The following is a 22728-nucleotide window of genomic DNA, read 5'->3' as shown; positions in this document are numbered from 1 at the left end:
TCGCGCCTCGCGGGCCGAGGGGAGCTGGACAGAGACCTCCACCTCGTGCACTACCTGCGGCCTCCTCAGCAGGCCGAGCCGGCCACGCCGATGGAGCTCGGCCCCGCGCACGCGAGCCCGCCCGACACGGCGCCGCTCGAGGCGCGCGTGCGCCAGCTCGAGGCGGAGAAGGAGGCCGCCGCCGGCGCCGCCGGCGCCGGCGCGGGTCGCGCCGCAGACGTCGAGGGGCTGAATTAACGAATTAACTGACGAATTCACCAATTAATTAGGCTCGCATCGCAGAGCTCGAGGCGCGCGTGCGGCAGCTCGAGGCGGAGAAGGCGGCGGCGGCGGCGGCGGCGGCCTCCTCGGCGGACGACGCCTCCCCGTGGTCGTCTCCTCGCGCGCGCGCCTCTCCATACGCGACTACGACCGCGCCGGGGATGGGCGGCTTCTTCGCGGCGTCGTCGGACCTGCTCCCTCCGGCGGCGCCGCCGCGCGCCCTCGCTCCGCCGCCGCTCCTGTCGCCCCGGGCGGCTGCGGGGGCGGCGTGTGGCGGCTCGCCGCGCCCGTCCGAGTCGCCCGACGGAGGCGTCTTTGAGGCTCCGTCCGAGGCGTTTGCGATGGCCGTCTCCCTCACCGCGGAGCCCGAGGTTGGCCTCGAGCGACAGTTCCGCGAGCTCTTCCTCACCCTCGAGCCGCGGTCCAGCACCGGCGAGCGGGGCGACGCGGGCGCGGCCGCCGCCGCGCATGCTGAGTGGATGGACCAGGGGGGTGCCTCTTGCCGGCCGGAGCCGACCGCCGCCAGCTCCGCCGCTTCCCCGCACTGCGCCGCCCCTCCCGCCGCCTCGCCCGCCGCCGGCGCCGAGCCGCTCCCGCCCTCCCTGCTCCAAGCGCCCGAGTCGCCGTTTGTGCTCCGACGCGCACTGCAGCCGCGGGAGGCGCCGTCCGCGCAGCGCGCCCCTCCGCCGCCGAGCGCGTTCTCGCCGCCCGACGCCCTGAGCTCGCCACTGCCGCTGCCTCCGCCCTCTGCGGCCGAGTCGCCTCGCGGGCTGTCGCCCGCCTCCGCCCTCTCGCCCGCCGCCGCCGCCGAGTCGCGCGAGCGGGCGGCACGGCTGGCGCGGCTGCAGCGCTCGCTGCGGGTGGCGCTGCAGCATCGGGAGCACCGGCATCGGCACCACCACCACCCCTACGCGGGCGGCGGCGCCGGCGGAGGAGGAGGAGGGAGGCGGCCGACGGCTGGCGCCGAGGCGGGCGCGGACTGGAGCGCGTGCAGCCTCGGCGTCCTCAAGGGGGCGCAGGTCCGCTTCCGCACGCGCAAGCAGGCGGACTCGCGCCAACGCGCCGCGCTCGCCATCGAGCGCTTCTACCGGAAGCGGCGGCGCAGCCCCGCGCGCGAGCTGAGCGCGTCGGCGGACGAGGCGGCGCACTTGTTTGAGCGCGACACCGTGCTGCTGGGCCGGCTCGCGGTGCCGGCGAGCCCCGCGGCGGCGGCGGCAGGGGTTTGCGGCCCGTCTTCGGCCCTGCCGCCCCTGTGCGAGGAGGAGGCGCGCCCGCCGCCGCTCTCCCTCCCGGCCGGCGCTTGCTCGAGCCCGCCGCTGACGGCCGAGGCGCGCGCGCGGCAGCTCCGCCGCTCGGCGGTGCGAGTCATCGAGAGGACCTACTCGGAGTGGAAGTACCACGCAGAGCGCGCGCGGCTGGCGGCGGAGGGGTCGTCCGAGGGCGGGCCGGACGCGGCGCTCCACTCGTACCACGCCGAGCGGCGCGCGTGCGCGGCGCGGTGCATCCAGCAATACTTGGCGCGGCCGCAGCTCCAGCCGGCGGCGGGGGTGGCGGAGGCGGTCGTCGGGGCAGGGGCGGCGGGCGGGGCGGCGGGGGCGGCGGCTTCGGGCGATGAGTGCGGCTACACGCCGGCGCAGCTCGAGTTGATCCGGCGCGTGCAGCGGCAGTTTCGCGCGCTGGTGAGCAAGCAGGCCGAGGCGGCGCAGGAGCTGCACAACACGTCGCTTCGCGAGGCGAGCTCGGCGGCGGGGACGCTGCCGCAGCACGAGCATCTGTGCGCGATCCTGCGGCAGGTCTACCGTGAGCGCAAGGCGCGCGAGGCGGCGACGCGGGCGAGGGGGGCGGGGGGGCGGTGAAGTGGGGGGGCGTGTGACTTGGTTCTGCTGGTCCGGTGGGCGCGTGTCGAGTGTCTGAGTTGTGCTGGTCCGGCGGAGCGCGGCGTAGCGGGGGAGAGCGTAATAGCGTAGTGAGAGAGTGTAGCGCGGAGTACGTGAGGCGCAAGTAGGCGCGGGGAGTACCGAGTGCGGGCTGTAGTCGAAATCCTTGGCGCTTGGGTGTTTCTGTTCGAAGTGATCGCGCCGCTGCTGCTGGGTCGGTCGGTCGCGCGCGCACCTCGAGGAGGTTTCACGAGGATTCGTCCTCAAAGAGGAAAAGAAAAACGCGCGCGAGCAGTGTCGGCTGAGTCGAATGCCGCCTGGCCGATCGCAGCAGATCACGGCCATGCTTCATAGCACGCACACCTACCTCGGCCAGCACGGGCTGAGCATGCTTATGTGCCAGCACGGCGGCGGCGACGACAAGGCGCGCGCAGAGAAGATGTGGGATCAGAACGCGGCGTCGGCGCGCGACGTGTACGAGATGTGCAAGACGATCGAGGAGATCAGTCCAAAGATGGCGGGGGAGATGGGCAGGATCCGCAGCCAGCTGACGGGCCTGATTGGCGGCAAGGCGACCAAGGGCACAAAGCGCAAGCGCGCGGGCAGCGTGGCGAGCAGCAACGGCGCGGTGGTGCTCGCGCCGGCAGAGGAGGAGACACTTGCAGCTCTGGAGGCGGAGATCGGACGGCTCAAAGCTGCGAACGAAGATGCGACGACGACCGTGGGCGAGTGGGAGATCAAGTGGAAGGTGCGGGCGAAAGTGTCTGGCTCCGGGGTAGCCGGAGACTTCGCCGCCACAAGGGCCGGCGGCAAGCAGTGTCGCTCCATCAAGGGGCTCCGTGCCCTGCTGGCAGGGTCGGCCTGACCACGCTGCGGAGGGCGCCTGCCAGAGGAACGACGCTCGACCCACCCGCGCGCTGTAGACCTGTCTACCATGGGCCTCGCTGCCAGCTCACTGCCGCACCGGGAGCGCCTCGGTCGCTCTCATAAGTGCGTTCGTACTCTCCATGTCTAATACTAAGTTATACGGTGCCATGCATGTTGTCGTTTACATTAGACATTAGAGCCACATGCGTGTACCAGTACCGCCCGACGGGGGCCTCTCTCTCCGCGACCGCGTCTCCCCCGCCGCCACATCTCTCAGCTCCGGCCTCCGCACGCTAGTTTTGTTTCTGCTGCGCCATTTCCCTTCTCGTCGCGTCCTGCAGCAGCTCAGTGTCCACCTCGGAAGCAGGCAGCTGCACGTACTTGATCACCGAGCCGCGGATAAAGCACGTCTTGACGGATTGCTGCGCGGCGATGCGGGTGGCGCTCCAGGAGAGGTTGATGCGAGGAAGGGGGCGAGCGGAGTGGGGAGCGTGAGGTGCGGCGGCCGGGCACACACCATGTGCGGAAAGTTCTCGCGGTCGTCGACCGTCACCTGGAGCAGCTTGACGTTGAGGAACTGGTCGACCGAGTGCAGCGTTCCGCGAATGGCCAGATCTGCAGGGCGAGCGCGCCCGAGTGAGCTGCCGCAGTGATCGGTCGGGCCGGCGGGACGAGCGGGCGCCATTCTTCAGCTCGACCACCACCTCCTTGCCCACGAGGGTCTTGAAGAAGCTGAAGAAGAGCTGCAGCGAGAGAGGCTGCACATCAGTCGCCGGCGAGCGGTCCCAAGGCCTTGGGGTCTTCGCGCCGCTGGGCATCGCATCGCGCCGCGAGCGCGCGCGTGCGGGCGTGCTGGGCGATCAGCGTGGGTCAGACGCACCATGGTGACGGCGGGCCTGGCTGAGAAATGGCGCGCGCTGCACTCTAGAACGCGATGACAGAAAAGAATTTTGCCGTGCTAAAATCCGTGTGGGCTACGCGCTCCTCGACCCAGCCCTAGCTTGGGATGTCCGTTATATTTATTTATTTATTGCTACGCGCAAGCCTCGCAGCACGAAGGAGGGCCTGCGTCAGCGCAAAGACGAGGCGATGAGAACGGTGATCACAGAGAGAGATAAAAAAGAAGGGAGAGAAAGCAAGAAAACAGAGAGCCCAAACGAGGGATAGGGGAGATTTTTAGTAAAAGAAAGAAAGAAAGAAAACAGACAACCCAAGATTTTTAGTGTTGTTGTTTGGGAGTGAGAGAGATTTGTTTTTGTTGTTGGTGATCAGCGATAGGGGCGCTGGAGTGGCGAGGAGCGAGCGGGCGTTGCTGACTCGGGCGGGAGGGGTGCAGGTGCACCTCTGTCAGCAAGATATGCAGAGACACAACCCCCGCCGATCTCCCGCCTAAACTGGCCCGCAAAAACCTTCAAGTTTGACGTCCGTCCGACGCGGGTCCTGCTCGCGGCAGCGCCACGAATTTTAGGACGTTTCGACTTCCGTGGCACTCGACGCGCACGCGCGCGGCGCTCATCGCTCTTTTCGCCGCCACTGCGAGCGCAAAGCGAGGCAATTCAACTCGCGGCGCTTGTCACGAGCATTGCTACCGAAAGACGGGCAAAGGTCGAAAGCCATGGAGTAACAAGTGCGGTTGGTGGCGTTGCGAGGGGTGCGCAGAATGTCGCAGCCCGTCGTCGACGACGCGCTCGCTTCCTGCGATTGCTCCCAGATCGCAGCAGAGTCCACCCATCTTGCTGTTTGTGGCCGGTCTCCAGGGTACGGGCCATCACTTCTGGTGCAAGGCGCTCAAGGAGGGCTGCAGCACGTGCGGCAGCAGCGGTGAGCTCCGAATGGCGCTTGGCCAGCTGTGGGGCGTCGGGCGGGCCGCCGAGCAACAGGCAGGTGAGGCGCGGCGGCTGACGAGCCGACAGGATGCTCGGTCCGCCGTCGCCAAGATTCTCGCCCGCGCCACCGCCTCCGACGAGCCGGGCGGCGAAGGTCGTCGCGTGATCGTCGCGAACGTGCTCGAGCACGAAGCTCTCTCTGGCGGTATGTTCTCCTACCCGAACGGCAACCTGTGGTGCGCGCCAGCACCCAGAGCGGAGGCTCCGTCCGACTGGCTTGACGCCGGAGCCGCCCGCGTGCCGCGCGCAGGCACCACCCAAATGTGACCGAGCTGGCAGAGCTGGCCGTGCAGGCGCGCATGGAGCTGCGCGTGGTGCTACTGCAGCGCCAGCCCCCAGGATTGCTCGGCGCGATGCAGCACGGCGAGCAGCGCCTCGCCTGGCTCGAAAAGCAGGCCGAGAGCTGGGGGGCACTACCGCCAAATCGCACGCTCACACCAAGGGGCCCGGCGCTAGACACGTACGCTCGGGGACTCGCGTACTCCGCACGCCTGCTGGCGGAGCAGCTCCGTGCCACGGCGCTGGCCCCCTCGGCCATCGCCTGCGTGTCGTACGAGGGGCTGCTCGCCGACAGTGGCGCCGAGGCGACCGCTATAGACAGACTCCTCGCCGACGTTGGCACGCACATCGCAAGCGCCGCCACCCAAACGTTTCAACGGCCGGTTCACGACGACACAACGGTGCGTCAACCGGACGAGGCGGCGGCCAGCGAGCTGGAACGAGCGACCGCGGAACTCGACAGGCTGTGCGCCGTGGCCAAGCACGCCCCACCGAGAGCTAAGCGAGTAGCCCAGGCGCCGGGAGGGCGAACTTGTCCCCGTTGGGGAGGAGGCCGCACTGGGGCGTGCGCGCAGGCCTCCAGCAGAGGCGTCGAGCGCGCACAGCGTCTCTCTCACTGCTTGATCGCCCGAAGCGAGGCGGCGCTGCCCGAGCACGAGCGCGAGAGGTTCCGCGGGTGGGCCGCGCCGGCGAGATGGGCGATGGGCGACGGCGTTCGTCTGCAGCTCATCCCCAAGGCGGCGTCCGCGAGCCTTCGCCAGGCAATGGCAGATGCATATCAAGTGCGGTCCTCCAATGGCAGCTCTTGGACCTTTGGGGGCGGGATGGACGAAGACGACTTCCCGCGGCGGCTCTCTCCAGCGCAGGTTGCCCTGTTTGGGTTTAGCTTTGTCGCGCCGCCTGAAAGGCGGCTGGTGTCTGGACTACGTCAGTTGATGGGCAGCATATCATCCGCTTCGGCTTGCAGCGAGTCGGGGGCCGCCGAGGTGCTGAGGTCCCTGACAGAGCCGGGATCTCGCGACCAAAACGTGCACCTTGCGCCGCAGATGTGGCTGCTGCAGAATGCGGCTGACGACCTCTTTCGCGCCACCGGTGCGATGGGGTCGCCGCTAAAGTTCTTGGGTCATGCTACCCGTGAGGCCGAGAGCGACTGGCGCGATCTGCTTGCAGCGATGACGGCGGCCGGCGTCACGACGCTCCCCGCATCGCAGATGCCGCGCCTGCACGAGACAAGCCAGGAGTGCCCCCTCCGGCAGCTCGGGCGCTTTGCAAAGCTCGGCACGTTCCCGGCGGAGATGCAGGAGAGGGTGTGCGACCTGCTGAGGGACGACTTTTACTGCCTCGGCTTCACGATTCCGCCCGAGTGCTGGCCCAACGCGCGCACGTCGCCAGAGGCTCGTCTACGCGCCTGGCTCGGCTTCCGACCGAGCGATGTGCTGCTGCGAGTGATGTCTTTATCGGATCCCGACACGGTGTGGCGTCGTCAGCGGCAACGGGGAACTGCCAGATCCGAACCTTGCGCTTCAGACCATCGCAAGCAGCACACGGGGGGCGCTACACTGCTCCAAGACCTACGCAGCCGCTGCAGGCGGGGCCTCGCAGTCATCGACGGCGCTCTTCCAATCCGTGATGGTCTTGGGCATACCCTCCTCCGCCGCGTTCACATCGCCATGCACGCGCATGCACTAAATTGCCCAGTGCTCGTGCCCGACGAAAAGTCCACCGCAAGATCGCCGTGTGTCGGGGTCTACTTTGACCCGGCCGCTGTCGGCGCCAATGTGTATTGCCACCAGATGCACGGCTTCCGGGTCGCCCAGTCCTTGACCGGGCGCAGGGATTGCAGCGACTTTTGGTGAGCCCCTCGCGCGGGACGCCTCTGAAGCCCCGCCGCCTCCCCGCCCAGCTCTCATGGCCTTGCATCAGGTGCTTTGACCTGCTCGAAGACCCGTGGCAGGGCGTCTACGAGAGCACCCTCGAGCGCAAAGAGGGAGAGAACGCTTCCGGGCTCATGTTTCCACCGCAGGACCCTCCTCTGGCGACGCCGCGGATGATCGAGGCCGAGGTTATCGACCCTTGGCCTTTGCTGAAGCTGCCACCAGAGGAGGCCGGCGCAAGGCGCGCGCTGAAGCGCCTCCGCTCACAATTCTTTAAACCATGGCTGCACGTCGGCTGTGGAGACACCCCAAGACAGGTGGCATTGCAGCCGGCGCTGCGGATTGGCCTGCACATTCGACGCGGCGACGCATTCGCGACGGCGAGGTACGAGTATGCGAAGGAGGACGCGATGTCTGGCGCCGCCAAGCGGATTCGGATCGACCGCAGGAAGGCTGGCGACATGGGCTTCTGGGTCGTCCTCCTCAACCACCTCCTCGAGGAGCTGCAGCCCGGGCCAGGGGCGGTTGTGGTGAGCGCCTTCACCGAGGTGTCCCACCTGCCCGCCGCTGGCCGCCGAGAGCTGCCAGAGCTGAAGGGGTTTGAGCTCGAGCCGAGGCCCACGGTTGAGCCAGGCTCGCTGCCGTACTATCACGGACGCCTCAGATCGGACATGATTGAGCTGGATCCCACCTCCTCTCGACCCCGGCTGCGTACCTCGGTCAAGAGCGCAGCGAATGTCACAGTGCGCTTCTTCCTGAACACCCATCCGATGGCAACCCTCCGATGCATGAGTCTGAGCGACGTGCTCGTCGGCTCGCACAGCCACTTCACCTCTATTCCGACGCTCTTGTCGCCGGAGGAATCACGCACTGTCGTGCCGCCCGACTTTGAGTTCAGGCGGTGGTGCGGGGACGGGGGCGAGCAGCAGCAGCGCATGGAATGGTGCCAATCGCGCTTCGTCCCTACGGCTCTGGAGTGCGCTCTCCGCAGCGAGTGGTCCGAGTCCGAGCGGGAGGCGAGGTGCGCGAGGATCGCCGCGCTACTCGCCCCGCTGATCGCCCGGCTTAGACTTCCCGCCGACGACGCCATCACCCGGGCGGCCACTCACGCTGGCTCGGGTTCGTGGGTAGTTCCGAGACTGCAGTCGTTCCCCTGCGAGGAGAGCATCATCGAGCGGGTGATCGCATGGGGGATGGGACTCGGGCTCGGGGTGGGGATCGGGCTGAGCATTGGCGCTAGTAGCCATGCCGCTAGGCGCCTGGGCTCCCCGTCCCGTTGAAAGTACAAGCAGGAGCTCTCTGAAACCTCCACCGCAGCCAGAAAGAGTGTGTGTGGGGGCTGTGGGGCACGAGAGACGGCACGCGAGAGGCTCTCACTGTCTGACGTGTGCGAGCCGTAGTTTACGTCGATCCTCTCGCGTTCGAGAGACAGATCCAAGGATTGCAGTGTTTCGCAAATCTCCATTTTTCTTTACAGAAATTATTGTACGAGTGTCACCGTGCGCTGATCCAATCATCGCGCCGGCAGTAGAACAGGATGGACGGCGCATCGCCGCAGCCGAGGCGGGCGCGCACCTCCGCCTCTGAGAGCTGTTCCGCAGTCTCGTCGTCGAAGAGTGTCCAGCCGTCCACATGGGCAGCACCGGCGCGTAGAGGAGAAGCGTCGGCCTGGGGCGGCATTGAGGGCGGCGTTGAGGACGGCGGCGGCGACGGCGGCGGCGACGGTGGCGGCTCTCGCTGCCGGGCAGCTCCTCGCTTGCCCCGCCTCTGGCTCGCGCGGCCCTCCGCCGGCGTGGCGCGCCGCTGCGGGCCGGCGGCAGGGCGGACGCGCGCCGCCAGCGAGGCGGAGCGGGTGGCGGAGCGCGTCTGCCGCCGCGTCGGGGGCGGGTCCGAAGAGCGGCCACGCTTGCCCTTCTCGCGCGCCGAGGACCTCGTCGCCCGAGGCGTCTGGGCCGCCCCCGCCGCCGCCGCCGCCGCCGCGGCGGCGGCGGGAGTCCGAGCCGCGGCGGGCGTCTTGGCGGCCGCGGCGGGGGCCCAAGCCTTGGCTGCTGGCTCGGCCTCCTCCCGCGCCTCGCGGCTCTGCTGCCGCTGCGGGGCGTGCGTGCGTGTGTACGCCACGTAGTGCCCCCTGCCGGAGGCCCCGCGGTGAACAATCAGCGACACGAGCTCGTACGAGGCGAACCCTCGGCCCGCTTGCCCGCCCGCCACGCCGCCCTCCTCCGCCACCCCGCCCTCCTCCGCCACGCCGCCCTCCTCGTGCTCGAGCGGCAGCCGCAGCACCGGCGCCCACCCGGCCCACTGCCCCGCCCCTCCCTCCGCCCCTCCCTCCGCCCCCTGCGCCCGCCCCGCCTCCCCGCCCTCCAGCCCTCGCAGGGCGGCACGCTCGCACCGGCCGGGCCGAAGGTGGAGGACGAGGACCCGGGCCGCCCGCACGTGGCTGGTGGTCCGGTTCGCGTCGCAGAGCGCGCAGCACTCGCCGCACGCGTACTTGTCCGCCCCGCGCAGCGTAGCGGCGAGCTGCTGCGGCGCGGAGAGGGCGTCCTCGATGCTGCAGCGAGGCGGGCGGCGCGCGCCGAGGCGTGCGGGCGCGGCGGAGAGGGACAGGTGCAGGAAGGGCTCGCGGTGGCGTGACACGTTGTCGCATGTCAGGCAGCGTGTAGCGTGGCACAGCAGCCCCTCCCCCCACCCGGCCGGCGGGCGGCCCATCTCGGCCTCGAGCGACGCAAAGAGGCAGCTCAGAGTCTCGAGCGCGCAGTGCTGGACGTTGACCGGCCGCAGCGCCGAGTGGCGAGCGCGCAGGCGCTGGAGCAGCACGGCGGGAGAGAGCGGCGCCGAGGAAGGCGCGCCGCGCTCGGCTTCGGCGGTGGCCATGGCGGAGAGAAGCGCGGCGAGGCTGTCGGTGACGCCGCCGCGGGTGGCGCCCTCAGCGAGCGCCCGCTCGAGATCACCACGGAGCCCCGCCACGCTGCGAACCGCCTGCAGGACCGCGTTAAGAAAGCAGCTCTGTCCGAGGTTGAGAAGCGTGGCGGCGGCAGCGGCGGCAGGAGGAGAGGCGGGCAGCGGCTCGGCGGGCGACTCGGCCGGCGGCAAGGCGGCTACGGCCTTTAGAGAGAGGCGGCTCCGCCGTTCCATCTTGTCGAGTGCGGGAGCAAAAAAGAATAACACGGCAGCTCAGCGGAGCTGGGAAGAGGACCGCCGCAAGCGGCGTTGCGTGGAGCGGTTGTGCATCCCTCCGGGGGCCCCTCTGCGCCGGGGAGGCGTTGTTGGAGGCTAGGACGCAAGCGTCCGTCGCCCTTTTCAAACTCGGGGCCCACTCCGCTACGCTCCGACCCGAATTTGGAGGGCCTAAAAGTTTAAGGTGTTGCTGCGCAAAAGGGGTCGGACACAGGGCGCAGCTCATGCTAAGAGCTAGAAGAGGAGATAGAGAGACAACCACACCAACACCACAAAGCTCTCTCTCCTGCTCCTCACTCAAGGGGGGGGGGGTTCACGACTACCGAGTCCCTAGAGTCTAGCTGCCACGTTCAAAACCAGGACGGCGACAGTGATGGTGCTATCACGGGCATGATCGGGGGAAAGTGGAGCGGGGGGGTGAGCGTCAGCCAGCCAGGTACGGGATAGTAGAGCAGGTGCTTTGTGGGTGGCGGTGGGCGGCGGCGCTGGGGGGCTGGCCGAAGCGTTAGCTGAGCTCCTCCCTCAAGCTCGAGCACGCATGACGCACGTTGAGTGACAACGTCGGCGAGCTTCTGGATCAGGTTAGGTTGCCGGAGCACCCATGGCTACACCTCCAACTCCTCCTCTGAGTCAGACACGACAATGTCAACTGCGCCCTCCTCCTCCCATTCGTCGACTGCGCCCTCCTCCTCTCCTCCTCCAATTCGCCGACTGCGTCCTCCTCCTCCATGGGCTCGATCCGATTCCGCAGCGTGTCGTCCCCAGAGGCGCTGTTGCGCGGGAGGCGGCCGCGGGCACGCTGGGCTCGATCAGCGGCTTCCCCTCAAGTTGCGCCGAAAGAGCACGGATTTGGCGGACGTCTGGTTTCCGTAAAACGAAGCGATGTCTGGCACCAGCTGAAGGCTTGCGTCCCACATCGTCGGATTCCTGCACGGTATTCGGATTTTGCTATTTGCTCGTGTGGGGGTGTATTGCAGATTTGTCAATGGTACCGCGTCTGCGACGCGGGCGCCTTGCGTGCAGAGCCCTTAGCCACCCTTTTATCTTGCGCGGTCAAAAAGCGGACGTACCTCGTGTGGCGCACGCAGCTTCCTCCATCTTGTTTCGAGGGCGGGAGGGCAAAAGAATTTTTGACGCAAGAAGGAGGAAGTCGTGATTTGTTACCTAAAATCTCTCCCTGTGTGGTTGGTGGCGGCGTGCCGTCCTCCCATCCCTCCCTTGGGTTGTCTGTTTTCTTTCTTTCTTTCTGTGATTTGTTACCCTCCCTTGTTTCTGTGTTTTTCTTTCTTTTAGTCGTGATTTGTTGTTGGTTCTCAAAAAGAGCCACATACACTGAGAGAGACGGTAAGAAGAAGCCGTCAAACGCAAAGAAGAATGCAACACGCCAGGCCGCTGCCGCCCAGGCTCGGGCCGAGAGGGAAAAGGCCCTCGACTTTTGCTCAGGGCGCAGGGCAGGTTGACGGCGTCTGGTACCTCGACTCCAAGGAACTGAAGCTTGCACTCGACAGGTGGGAGCGGAGGAACGACTCCGACGCACAAACAACTCTAACACTCACACGTAATTTGGGGCCTGGAGCCCTGTTCACGCGCGCGCGAGACGTGCAGACAGGGTTGCCAGGTGAGAGCGAATGGCGCGGTTCACGCCTCGCACAACAGAGAGAGAGATGCGCTCTGCATGGTGGGACATAAAAGAGAGCGAGTACTTGGGCGAGTAGGCTGTGCGGTCAACGCTGCCGCGCGCGACTTTGCGCGCGAGGCGGCGCAGCTTGAGAACGGCGGTGGGCGAGAAGCCGCCGCCGAACGTCTCGTGGAGCAGCAGGTTGAAGTTGTTGCGCTTGACAAAGATCGCGTCGTGGTAGAAACCGCGATGCGCCTTGACGTAGCCGTGGCCGGTCTTGTGGGAGAAGGGTTGGCTGGGCTGCCCGCGCGCCTTGCAGCCCATGTTCAGGCGGCGGGCCTTCTCTTCGGTGTTGCCGAAGGCGTAGGAGTGGCCGACGGAGGCGGGCGTGCCGCCACTCGAGGCGTTGCCAACGCCCGTCGAGGAGGTCTTGAGGAGGGGCGTCCAGAGCTTGATCTCATTCACTTCATCGCACCCCCCCCCGGTCCCGCATGGGGTTCTGCGAGGTCGACCTTGTACCCCTCGTTGTACTGCCGGGTGAGCTCTGGTTTCTCCTTGTCGCCGTGCACGACCGGCGCGTTGGCCGGGGCGCGCATCGCGTCCGCCCAGGCGGCGAGGACGCCGTCGTGGGGCCGCCGGTGGTGGGCCTTGTTGTAAAGGTAGTCGCCGAAGAAATCGACTGGCATGCCCCGCTCGAGCGCGACCCGACGCAAGCTCTCTCCCACAATCTCTCGCACAATCTCTCGAACCCTAGCTCGAACCCAGTGAGCGCGGCAGTGATGACTGCCCCATCCTCTCCGAAGATTCGTTCACCGGCTTCTCCGACTGCGCTGATTGGTAGGGCCCCCAAGGGCCTAGAAATCGCGCCTCCCTCTCCCTTGTCTCCCAGTAGCTAGCTAAAAGGTTGCAGAGCGGAGTCTTGTTAGGCAAACGCTGCTCTGTGGGGCCCCCTCCGCATGCATGGGGCGACGGCTCTTCCCAAAAGGCACTCTCTCTTCAATGGTTGACAGGTTCGAACGCAAAAGATTTTTACGGAAAAGAATTCGTGCGGAGCTGTCCCCCGCCCCCAGCCAGAGCGAGCGAGCGCACACACTCACACACACACACACACACACACACACACACACACACACACACACACACACACACACACACACACACACACACACACACACACACACACACACACACACACACACACACACACACACACACACACACACACACACACACACACACACACGCCAGCCTGGTCGCCGCTTCCCGCTCACCATGCTGCGCGTCTTCTACCTCACGACGGCTCTCATCAACATGCTGCTCTGGCTGCGCTGGTGGCACGTCGGCTACGCCAGAACGGATGATGCGCCCATCGTGACTTGCCCTTCGTGGCTTCCGGCGTCCGCCGTGCTCGCTCTGCGACGGCGGCCGATGTACTACACGCTGTGCCGCGCCGGTCCGCTGACGATGATCACCGCGGCCGCCTGGCCCGACGTGTGGATGATTCGCCTCGGTGCTGCCGCGTGGCACTCACTCTACGTCCTCGCAGAGACCTCCTGCACCCACTCGCACCGAGACCACGCGTCGCTGTACTCTGCCTGGGCGCTTGCTCTGCTGCCCGCGCACCTCGCGCATGGCGTCGCTCTCGGCGTGTGCGTCCACTTTGTGGCCTCGAGCGGCTTTGCCAAGCTTCACGTCGCGGGCGGCGCTGCTGCCTGGGCCGAGCCCTCCACCCTCGCGTCCATCCTGCGGCAGTACAACTCGCTGCCCATCCGCGAGGGCGGGCCGCTGCTCCCGCGGGCGAGCGCTCTACTCGTGCGCCATCCGCTCCTCGTCGCCACCCTCTCCGCCTTCACGCTCGTCTTTGAGTGCGCGCTGGTGCCCGCCGCGCTGCTGCTGCCGCTCGCGCTGCGGCCGCTCCTCGCGGCGGTGTCGTGCATGCTGCACGTCGGCATCGCGGCGGTGCAGAGCCTGGACATCGGGCTCTACTTTCTGCCAAACCTGGGCACCTACTGCCTCGGATTTGGCTCGTCCGTCCCCCTTGGCTCGCCCGGCTGGTGGTGCGCGATCGCCGTGTGCGCCGCCTCCGCGGCGCCGCTCCTCGTCCGGCGGAGGCTGGTTGCCGAGGACTGGCCGCTGACGCCGTTCGCGCTCTTCGCCTGGTCGGGCCCGCAGTGGCGATCCCTCTTTGCTCGCCTGGTCGACGGCGACACGCGGCTTGTGCTCGGCGCACGCGCGCCTCCGCAGCCCGGCCAGGTGGTCGTGCCGGCGGCGGGGCTCGAGGGGCGGCGGCCGGCGGCGGGTGCGGGGGAGGTGGCGTACGACGGGTGGGAGCAGGCGGTCGGTGAGACGCTCGTCTTCAACGAGGTGCTGCGCGGGCTCGACTGGGAGGCGATGGCGGCAGGAGGGCGCGCCGGAGGCTGGGCGCCGAGGCTGGCGGTCGCCGTCGAAAAGTGGCTGGCGGGCGGGCGGCTCGTGCTCGCCGGGACGGGCGAGCCCCTCCGCTACGCCTCGGTGGTGTCGGTGCGGAAGGAGGAGGGCGGCGGCGGCTTGGATGTGGTGTGCGAGGTGCTGGCGACGGGTAAAGGGGAGGGGAAGGGGCTGTAGTTTTTCCAACGAGCGGGATTTGTTTTTTAGAGCCGAGCCGAGAAGTGTCTCTACGTGGTCGGACGGGAACGAGATGATAGTAGGGAGTACAGCAACGGCGTCACTGCCACCGCTGCTGACGTTGGTGAGGAGCGACTCGAGCATCACCTGCAGGCGCTCCGGTCGAGACCTGGTGTTGTCTGCGAGCCCCGGATCAAACCTGTGCACGATGCTCGAGCCCCACCCGCCGGGGAAAATCCTCCTCGGCTTGCTCCTCGTCCTGCTCGCAAAGAGGCCGGTGACCGCGCCCAGGAGGCCACGGCTTGAAGAGGGCGCGACGATGCAGTACTCAAAGCCACCCGCGCCAAACGCAATCTGCTCGACAGTGCGCCAGTGATAGAAACCGGCGCCGCTCTCGGCGGCGCGAAAGAGCTCGCACTCTGGGCCGTCCGGGAGTAGCTGCAGCATAAGGGCGCTATCTGGCGGCACCTCTCCGTAGACGTGAATCATCGCCTGGCGATCCTTGCGCCGCACGGCCTGGCGCCTTGTCCAGTCGCCATCGACCGTGCCGAGCGGGGGGAAGTCATCGGCGGACGCGGACGCCAACGCCGGGGCAGCAGATGACGTTGCAGAATGTGCTGTCGACGAAGATGCGGCGTTGCTTGCCATCGTCACGTCCGCGCTGCTGCCTGCCATCGTCGCGTCCACGCCACCGTCTGCAGCGGTCTCGACGCCAGTGCTGTGCTCTCTCCGCGCCGAGGCACGCGTTAGCCGCGCATCCATCGTTGACGCGCAGTCAGCCGCCCTCCAAAGGGCGCGGCCGCGTCCCCTTTTGACTCGTGCGTGGTCACTTGCGCCGGCCAAGTGACCACGAGAGAATCCCGCGTAGCGGTTGCGAATTCGGCTGAATTAGACCTTGGGTTGTCTCTTTTATTTCTTTCTTTCTTTTCTAAAGGTCCGTCGCCGGCTGTCGCTCTTTTGCCCGTGAATTCTTTTTCGCTTGGAAGAAATCTTTTTACCACAGCCTTCATTCAGACCGGCCACAGCCACAGGAGTGTGGGGCGCGCTCGCGCGCGAGCTTTCCCAGAGCAGAAGTGATAGAGTCTTGCTCACCGGACATGCTCCTCCCACCCTTCCTGTGCCTCTCGCTCGTCGACACGGCGTGGCAGCTCTCACTGAGCATCGGCCGGCCCTCCTCGGCCGACGCTGCAGCACTGCTCGGACCGCCGCTCGCCATGTTCACCCCGGGCGGTGGCCGGCCACAGCCTCCTGCGTGGCTGGGGCGCGAGTGGGCGGGCTCGGGCTCCCGGCTGAGCTTTCCTCTCACCATCGAGTTCTTCGACGAGCCTCTGCGGCAGCCCATGAGCGACGAGCCGCTCCGTCGAACGCAGGCTCGGCGCCTCTTCACGCGGTCGGAGCGGCTCGGCACCAAGGCGAGCGGCGTCGCGTGGGGCATGCTCCAGCTCTCCAGCATCGAGGCGCTCGTCGTGTGGTGCATCGACCTACCGGACGGCGTCTGCTCCTCCGCCGAAGGCGCCACGGCCAACTTGCTGCACGGCGGTCCGGCCATGATGAACGATGAATTATGATCAGTAATGAGTCGCTAGGCGCTCCGACCACTTCGGACGCAGGCCTTCCTGCCGGTACGCGCCTCTACTGCTCGACGCAGGCGTGGAGGAGCGCTGAGCTGCAGCGGCTGATGCCCTTGGCGGAGCGGCTGCGCAGAGAGCGGGCGGGCGAGAGCGATCGCGGCAAGCGTTCCGCCATCGACTCGCGCCTCGCCAAGCTGGAGCGCGCGCTTCCAAAGCCAGGCCAGGCCACGCTCGAGGCGCCGGCGCTAGGTGCAGTCACGCTGAGCGCTGCTGGCCAGCTGTCTGTGCAGCGGGCCGTGTCGGGAAAGATATTCAACCCTTTCGAGAACGCGGGCAGGCAGCCTCTCCCCAGTGGCACTGCTCTCCCCGAAGCTCCCGGTCGCCCGCGCTGACTCGCCCCCTCGCTGTGTCGTAGGCTGCCGTTCGGCTCGATTCCAGAGTTTGGCGTCGTGGGCTCGTTCCTCCTCGCGGCCCCGGGCGACCAAGCTGCGCAGCTGACCAGCGTCGATCAGGAGGCGGGGGATGTGGAGGTGGTTGTGGGATGAAGGTGTTGCGATGACTGAAATATCGGCTCGGAGGGCCGGGTGAGGGATAGAGGTAGGGCTGGCGTCGCAGAGGTAGAGGGAAAGGCCCGTCTGAACCTGCCCGCGGAGTCCAGAGATAGGTTAAAAGAGGTGTACCCGTGTTAGTGCCAGTGCGGGACTCTTACTAGCGGTACCGAATTGCATGTAAAATTCTTTTCCCGAGCCTCCTCTGGGTTCCGGCTGCAAGCCGGATAGGGGGTCTGTTGACACTGGCTGGCCCCTCCCAGATAGACTCGCAGATTAGGTAAAGCCGTAGGTAGGTTGGTCTTGTTTGGCCCAAAAGAGAGGGCCCTGCAATAGGTAGGTTACCCCGGCCTCGAGCCTTGAAATGAAAATCTGACAGTTGCCACCATTTCCCCATGGTGACCAGTATCCCCCTCCCCTGTACAGCCCGGAGCCGCCCAGCATCGGCACGCAAAGACCCGGGGGAGGCGACGGAGGGCTCGGCTGCAGTAGTCTCGTCTTCTAACCGCCTGCTGTTGGAGCCCTCTCGTGTCACTACCTGCACTGGTGCGGGAAGCCTACCTCTTGACACTGGAATTGGCACCCATGACCACCTTGGTGCTGCTCTAGCCACCAGTCAAATCGCGCCCCGCGGGCCGCTCTCTGATCGGTCTGCTCCAGAGGTCAACACTCACGGAGTCAATCGCCCTAAGGCAGAAGTCGATCTCGAGCGGCCGTAAGGCTGGGTTGGCGTCTCCAGGTAAACCCGCTGGATGAACACAGAGCGGGTCGAGGATGCCGCCAGCCCAAGTTGGAGTAATCGGGCACCACGACACGTCAGCTGTTCTCTACGCTCGACTGTCTGGTGGCCCTGGCTCCTCCTACCCCCAAGCTTGGATCGATCCACGTGGGGCGCTCCCGCCGCACGCGTGCGGGAGCGTCCCGACTCCGTCTGCCAGGTGCTGCGCCTTGGCCCCGTGGTAGTAGGTAGGTAGGTGTTACCTCACACTGTGTGACAAGGGAGGGCCCCCGCACACGGCACACACGAACCAGTCTTTCAGTAAGCGCGGGTTAGCCCTGGGTCCCACCCAGCACGGGTCAGCACGGGTTAGAACGGGTTATCATAACCGACGCTAACCCGGCACTAACCCGACACTAACCCATCCTAACGTATGCCCCGGAGCAGCGCGGGGTAGCGCCGGGTTAGTCTCGGGTTAGTCTCGGGTTAGTCTCGGGTTAGTCTGGGTTAGGCTTGGGATTGGGTTACGGCTCGTTCCACCCCTCTCTCGTGCGTTCACTCAATCGCCACACCACAGCCGCGGGCGCATGGCGAGCGGGACAGTCTCATGCCACAGGATCTATAATGTACCACCCTCAGCGCACTCCTCCTCCCTAGGGCAATCACTGGCACACGTTGAGTGTAAGCTTCGCCCGTCCTTAACCCATCCTCGCGTCCCGGAGCTACTGTGCTGCACCACGCACGCAGGGCTGCCCAACAGGCATGAGTGGGTTGTGGCACAATTTGCATGCCATCTTGCGGGCCTTGTGCTGGTCAACGTCAACCCTGTGCCTACCGAGGGCGTGAGTTGCAGAATCAGACCTCGCTGGCAGAGAGATAGATCTAGCAGCTACAGTCAGTCACGCCCTGCGTTTGGTGACCCTAGCTTTGCCTTCGTTCGATGTATGATCTATGAAGCGTTGGGGCATGCACAACAACATGACATGTACATGTGGAGAGAGAGAGATCTATCAGCTACAGTCAGTCACGCCCTGCGTTTGGTGACCCTAGCTTGCCTTCGTCTCTCTCTCGATGTATGAAGCGTTGGTGCATGTGCATGTTGTACAGTGTATTTCTTTTTCTTGGTCGATTAGATTTTTCCTGTAGATTTTTATGCAGCAATCGACGCCCGTTGCTAGACGCAGCGATCAATCCGCAAAGTGCTGGTCAGTGGTCACTCGTCTGCGGACGAAGAGAGAGAGGTGTATGACCTTCCTTAAGAGATGTAGGACCTTCCTTAGGCTTAGGTCCGCCTCTCACACCCTCCCTGTCGGCGGCGATTCTACTTGTTGTTTCTGATCTATCAACCTAGGAAATACCTAGGAATTTCACCTCTAACATCCCGACATGGAATTCCTATCCATGAATGGCGGCTGAGAGAGCGCGCCGGGCTGTCCCTGCGATCCTCTCGCTCCCTCTCTCTGAACGTCCCATGACTCCCCTCGAGGCGGAGCTGCTCAACTCCACCACTGTCGTATGTGTCAATCGCACTTCCGTTGTCAACGCCACCGAGACCTTCGTCCACTGCTTTGAGCCGTGGACGAATGAGGGCCAGGCCCGATTCGCCCTGGGCGTGGTTGGCACCATCTTAATCCTCCTCAGCATTCTTACCCTGTTTGGGGCTGGCGGCGCAGCGAAGCAGGCACCTGACGACGCGGAGATGGCGAACTCGCGCTCGGTGGACCTTGGCGCGTATGGTGAGGCTGGCAAGGGCGGCGACGGGGCCTTTGCTGCCGTCAAGGTCCTGTCGCCAGTCGCTTGGGCGTGGATAGGGGTCCGATCTGGACCTGAGGTTGCCTACTACTGTAGGCGTTTGCGGACTCGGTCCCGGGCTCCAATCTGCTCTGGAAGTCGTTGAAGTGGAAGCGGACGATGCCGGACGACGCCCCACCGGGCAGCCTGTACGCGGCGATGCGGCACAGCGCTGTCCAGCGCAAAAACTCTGGATTTTACGCTATGGCCTGAGGGAGAATGGAGTTTGTCGTGAGGGGAGGCCAGTCGCCATGAGCCAGTCGGTCCCCGCGCCGGCCGCGCCCGCGAGAGAGCGCTCGTGCCCGGCCTCCCCGCCGCCCGCCCGCGCCGCGAGGCGTTCACCTTGTATCAACCCATGCTCGTCTCGACGCTCTCGTGTACAGTAAAGACACCAGGTTCCGACACCGAGCCCTCTCCCGTCGCCGCCGTAGGTAACGCGTAGGAATTTAAGGAAGCATCAAACACGGCTTTAACCCTTTGGAGCCCCCGCCGCTCTTCATGGCGCTTCGGGGCCTTCTCCGGGTTCTCGGCATGTCCGGGATCATCCGATGTCTCGGCCCGGAGGGCCGGGTAGGAGGGGTCTAGGTTACCTCTACCTCTGAGGGCCTGCGGCCCTCTTACCTTTACCTCTGGGCAGCCGCGGGCCCTTTACCTCTACCTCTGAGCGACGTAGCCGTGATTTACCTGTGCGGTGATCTCCACAGTGATCTCGAGTGATCTCGCAGCTATCTCGTATCTGTAATTTTATTACATACTAGAAAAAAACAGAACGGCAGCGCACGTTTCGGTGCTTCGGCGAGCGCTCGACTCGGGCCGCGCTATCAAAGAGGCTTGCACTCACAAGCCCAAGCGCCATGGCACTGCCAACCCCAGATGGGGTCGTTGCTCTTGATCTGGATCTCAGTACATTGCCGGATGAGGCCGGCATCTATTGGCTGCAGCGCGAGACGGGTGCCCTTCCCGATAACCACCTTCTCGTACAGCTCATGCGGTCTGCAATGCTGGGCTCCATCGGCCGCTCGCCAACGAGTGATGAGCTGCCCACGCTGCTGGCCTGGCAACGGCAGCTCATGATGCGCGGCGGTCGTGCAATCAATCATCTGCTGATTGGCCCGGGCATGCACGGTCAGGGCAGCGATTGGAGCTCGTGCTACGTCAACCCCGCCAGCTTTCACGAGGTGACCAACCTCGCTGGATTCTCTTACGACACAGTGAAGCAGTCGATGGAGCGAGTTGATTACGGCACCTCCCTGCCCGATGTTCTCCGTGCACAGCTCGCCCTCGACGCCACCGGCGCTCTCTGCATCGAGACGGACGTCTCAAAGGTTTTCCTTGTGACGGCCTCGTCCGACGCGGGTGCATGTGCGCCCAACCTCGAGGTTGACACTGCGCGGCTGCAGCTGGTTGGGAGTGCCTTGGGCCCAATCACCTACGAGGAGCTCGAAGCAAAAATTAGCGATGGCTCCGCGCCAGAAATTGCCAGCAAGCTCAACACATCCGTGCTGGCGGTCATCGTACAGTCTCTGGCCTCCAAAAGCGGCTGCTCGAGGTACGTGACGATCGCGTCGTCATCCGCGATCGGCGTGATGACCTGCGCGCCGGACAGCACCAAGCTGTACCGCAGCATGACCGTATTGCCCAGCCTCAGCCCGGACGCGATCGAGGACTCAAACGATGCGCGGGTCGGCCGCACCAAGCCGTCGACGGCCACGCGGATCAGCTTGGGCTGGAAGAAGCTGTCATTCCCCAGGGGCAGCGGGTCCGACTGGCCCGGCCTGCCGTGGAAGTCGGCTTTTGAGAAGCCCTCGGAGCACCGACTCTTGTCCACCAAAAAGACCGTGATGGTCGTGGTGGTGGCGGCGGGTGGCGCAGCGGTGGCGGCGGCGGTGCCTGCGGCGGCGGCACCTGGCGGCTGCGGTGGCGGTGGAAGCGGCGGCGGCGGCGGTGGAAGCGGCGGCGGCGGCGGCGGCGGCTGCAGCTGAGGCTGAGGTGGTTCCCAGCTGGTCTCGCCGGTGATGGAATTGCCGTAGTAAGTGCGGCCATCAGGGGCCTTGAGCGCCTGCCAGCTGCTTGGGAGACGCGGCGGCGGCGGGAGCGGCGGTGGCGGAGGCGGCGGCGGCGCTGGTTCGGGCCGCTGCCAGCGCGTCTCCTGCGTGCTCGTGCTCGCGTCTCCGGCGCCGTCGCCTCAATCCAGCCGTCGGCAAGCGGCGGTGAAGCCTGGTCCATGGCCGGGCAGGCGCGCCGCAGGCGAAGCGCTCTCGCAGCCTTGTGCGTCCCTCGTACCACCACCTCGAGCCCTCGGGGCACGTTCACGGGTACGTTTACCTGCCCTCACCTGGGCTCCGTTTACCTCTACCTCCGGCGGTCTGAGACAGGTTTACCTTTACCTGAGGCCCCCCACGCCAGCCCTACCTGACCCCCCGCCCCCGCCCTCCGGGCCGAGATGTCGGCTTCGGACGCGCTTTGCCTAACAGTAACACCTTTAAAGCCGTACCGAGGCGTACCCCGACGGTGGCTCGTTGGTGTTTGTGCATATGTCGTTATGGTACATGTGTGTGTCCCTCGCCCCTCGGCCCGCTCTGTAATTTAACCGCTTTTGTACAGAGAGCACGAACTCACACACACACTCTTTTTTTTTGCACAGCAGTCTGACTCCGCGTTTGACCGTGATCCGTGTCGTGGTAACGAAAGGTCCGTGTACGTGTACTGGTGGCTTGTGCGGCTAGAGCGTACTACACCAACACCTCCACATCCCCAGCGGCCAGCGCCCCCGTCGCCATCCGCCACATGAGATCATGACACTTGAGACACCACGCACCTAGATGCCGCCTGCGATCCTGCGACTCTAAGAGAGCCGCAGAGGAATATGACGTCCAACGCGCAAGACCCGACTGAGACGGCTCAGGCGGCTCGCGTCTATGTCTCACCATGGGCATGCCACACGTTGAGACATGCCTCTGGGTGACTTGTATGCCCCCGGTGGGGGGCCTCCGTCAAAACGCCGCCCCTCTCAGAGCAACTCGTCGACGGCCACGCGCGCCTGGCGGCGGCGACGAGCCACGCCTGCGGCTGCGGCGAGGAGGAGGGCCGAGACGGAGGCGAGGAGCAGCAGGCTGGTCGCCGGGCCCCCGTGCGGCGGCGAGGAGGAGGACGGGAGCGGCTCTGTGGAGAGAGCCTGGCGGCGGGGGAGGGGGGGGGGGGGGGGTCCGAAGGGGGGGAGGGGGGAGGGGGGGGGGGGGGGGGCCCCCCCATAAAGGGGGCAGTTTGGAAATTCTGGGGCCCCTTGAAAAACCCGGTTTTGTTCCAGGCCCCCCCCCTGGTCTCCCCCCGGAAAAATGGTTAACCCCCTGTTAACGGGGGGGGCCCCCCTGGGGGCCCCCCAGCGGGGTCTTTTCCCCCCAAACCCAGGAATGCCCCCCCCGGTCTTTCCCCGGGGCGGGGCACCCCGGTTTTTGCCCAAGGGCCCCGTTGGGGGAGGGGGCCTTGGAACAGGCGCCCAGCGCCCCCCAAAACCCGGGGCAAAAGCCTCCCTTGCCCCCCCCCCGTCCCCAGAGATTTCTCCCCCAAGTGGGCCCAAACCCCCTCCCGTTTGGGCGGGAAAAACCCCCCCCCCTTAAAAAAAGGCCCCCCGCCCCCGGGGGGCCCCCCCCCCCCCCCCCC

At 66.0% G+C, this 22728-nt stretch overlaps 9 protein-coding genes across 9 annotated transcripts in view; 6 read left to right on the top strand and 3 right to left on the bottom strand.

Moving 5' to 3' along the window:
* EMIHUDRAFT_237144 (hypothetical protein) overlaps positions 1-1908 on the top strand; it is a gene marked incomplete at both ends in the record, with an annotated part of 2470 nt that extends 562 nt beyond the window's left edge. Inside the window, 5 exons of the mRNA XM_005778489.1 lie at positions 73-147; positions 558-632; positions 1230-1427; positions 1521-1759; positions 1899-1908. Of these exons, the coding sequence (XP_005778546.1) occupies positions 73-147; positions 558-632; positions 1230-1427; positions 1521-1759; positions 1899-1908 (597 nt within the window). The remainder of the gene's footprint in view (positions 1-72; positions 148-557; positions 633-1229; positions 1428-1520; positions 1760-1898) is intronic.
* A 719-nt stretch (positions 1909-2627) lies between these two features.
* On the top strand, positions 2628-3206 carry EMIHUDRAFT_367105 (hypothetical protein). The gene has a single exon (XM_005778488.1). The coding sequence runs from the start codon at positions 2653-2655 to the stop codon at positions 3001-3003; it is 351 nt and encodes a 116-aa protein (XP_005778545.1). The 5' UTR covers positions 2628-2652; the 3' UTR covers positions 3004-3206.
* Positions 3207-3298: 92 nt separating this feature from the next.
* On the bottom strand, positions 3299-3823 carry EMIHUDRAFT_73680 (hypothetical protein; the record flags this gene model as incomplete). Its single annotated transcript, XM_005778487.1, has 3 exons — positions 3299-3427; positions 3523-3646; positions 3678-3823. 3 exons carry the CDS (start codon positions 3821-3823, stop codon positions 3299-3301), a joined length of 399 nt encoding a protein of 132 aa, XP_005778544.1.
* A 4715-nt stretch (positions 3824-8538) lies between these two features.
* On the bottom strand, positions 8539-10176 carry EMIHUDRAFT_237140 (hypothetical protein; the record flags this gene model as incomplete). The annotated part of the gene is made up of 4 exons (XM_005778486.1): positions 8539-8712; positions 9163-9297; positions 9463-9564; positions 9679-10176. 4 exons carry the CDS (start codon positions 10174-10176, stop codon positions 8539-8541), a joined length of 909 nt encoding a protein of 302 aa, XP_005778543.1.
* Positions 10177-13108: 2932 nt separating this feature from the next.
* EMIHUDRAFT_115244 (hypothetical protein) lies at positions 13109-14440 on the top strand (the record flags this gene model as incomplete). The annotated part of the gene is made up of 1 exon (XM_005778485.1): positions 13109-14440. One exon carries the CDS (start codon positions 13109-13111, stop codon positions 14438-14440), a length of 1332 nt encoding a protein of 443 aa, XP_005778542.1.
* A 1038-nt stretch (positions 14441-15478) lies between these two features.
* Positions 15479-16556, top strand: EMIHUDRAFT_457434 (hypothetical protein; the record flags this gene model as incomplete). The annotated part of the gene is made up of 3 exons (XM_005778484.1): positions 15479-15952; positions 16027-16348; positions 16427-16556. Exons 1-3 carry the CDS (start codon positions 15538-15540, stop codon positions 16554-16556), a joined length of 867 nt encoding a protein of 288 aa, XP_005778541.1. The 5' UTR covers positions 15479-15537.
* A 1308-nt stretch (positions 16557-17864) lies between these two features.
* EMIHUDRAFT_237136 (hypothetical protein) lies at positions 17865-19281 on the top strand (the record flags this gene model as incomplete). The annotated part of the gene is made up of 3 exons (XM_005778483.1): positions 17865-17903; positions 18764-19057; positions 19126-19281. The coding sequence occupies 3 exons, from the start codon at positions 17865-17867 to the stop codon at positions 19279-19281; spliced, it is 489 nt and encodes a 162-aa protein (XP_005778540.1).
* A 785-nt stretch (positions 19282-20066) lies between these two features.
* EMIHUDRAFT_115242 (hypothetical protein) lies at positions 20067-21050 on the top strand (the record flags this gene model as incomplete). Its single annotated transcript, XM_005778482.1, has 1 exon — positions 20067-21050. One exon carries the CDS (start codon positions 20067-20069, stop codon positions 21048-21050), a length of 984 nt encoding a protein of 327 aa, XP_005778539.1.
* A 601-nt stretch (positions 21051-21651) lies between these two features.
* EMIHUDRAFT_469061 (hypothetical protein) overlaps positions 21652-22728 on the bottom strand; it is a 3641-nt gene continuing 2564 nt past the window's right edge. Inside the window, exon 8 of the mRNA XM_005778481.1 lies at positions 21652-22243. Within this exon, the coding sequence (XP_005778538.1) occupies positions 22079-22243 (165 nt within the window). The 3' untranslated portion in view covers positions 21652-22078. The remainder of the gene's footprint in view (positions 22244-22728) is intronic.

This window comes from Emiliania huxleyi, assembly GCF_000372725.1.
Source record: "Emiliania huxleyi CCMP1516 unplaced genomic scaffold EMIHUscaffold_245, whole genome shotgun sequence".
Classification (NCBI taxonomy): Eukaryota; Haptophyta; order Isochrysidales; family Noelaerhabdaceae; genus Emiliania; species Emiliania huxleyi.
Note: the sequence above shows the minus strand (reverse complement) of the source record. Positions and strands in the feature narration are given on the sequence as shown.

Coding starts and splice junctions, on each gene's coding strand:
- EMIHUDRAFT_367105 (XM_005778488.1), top strand. CDS start 2,653: ATGGCGGGGGAGATGGGCAGGATCCGCAGCCAGCTGACGGGCCTGATT.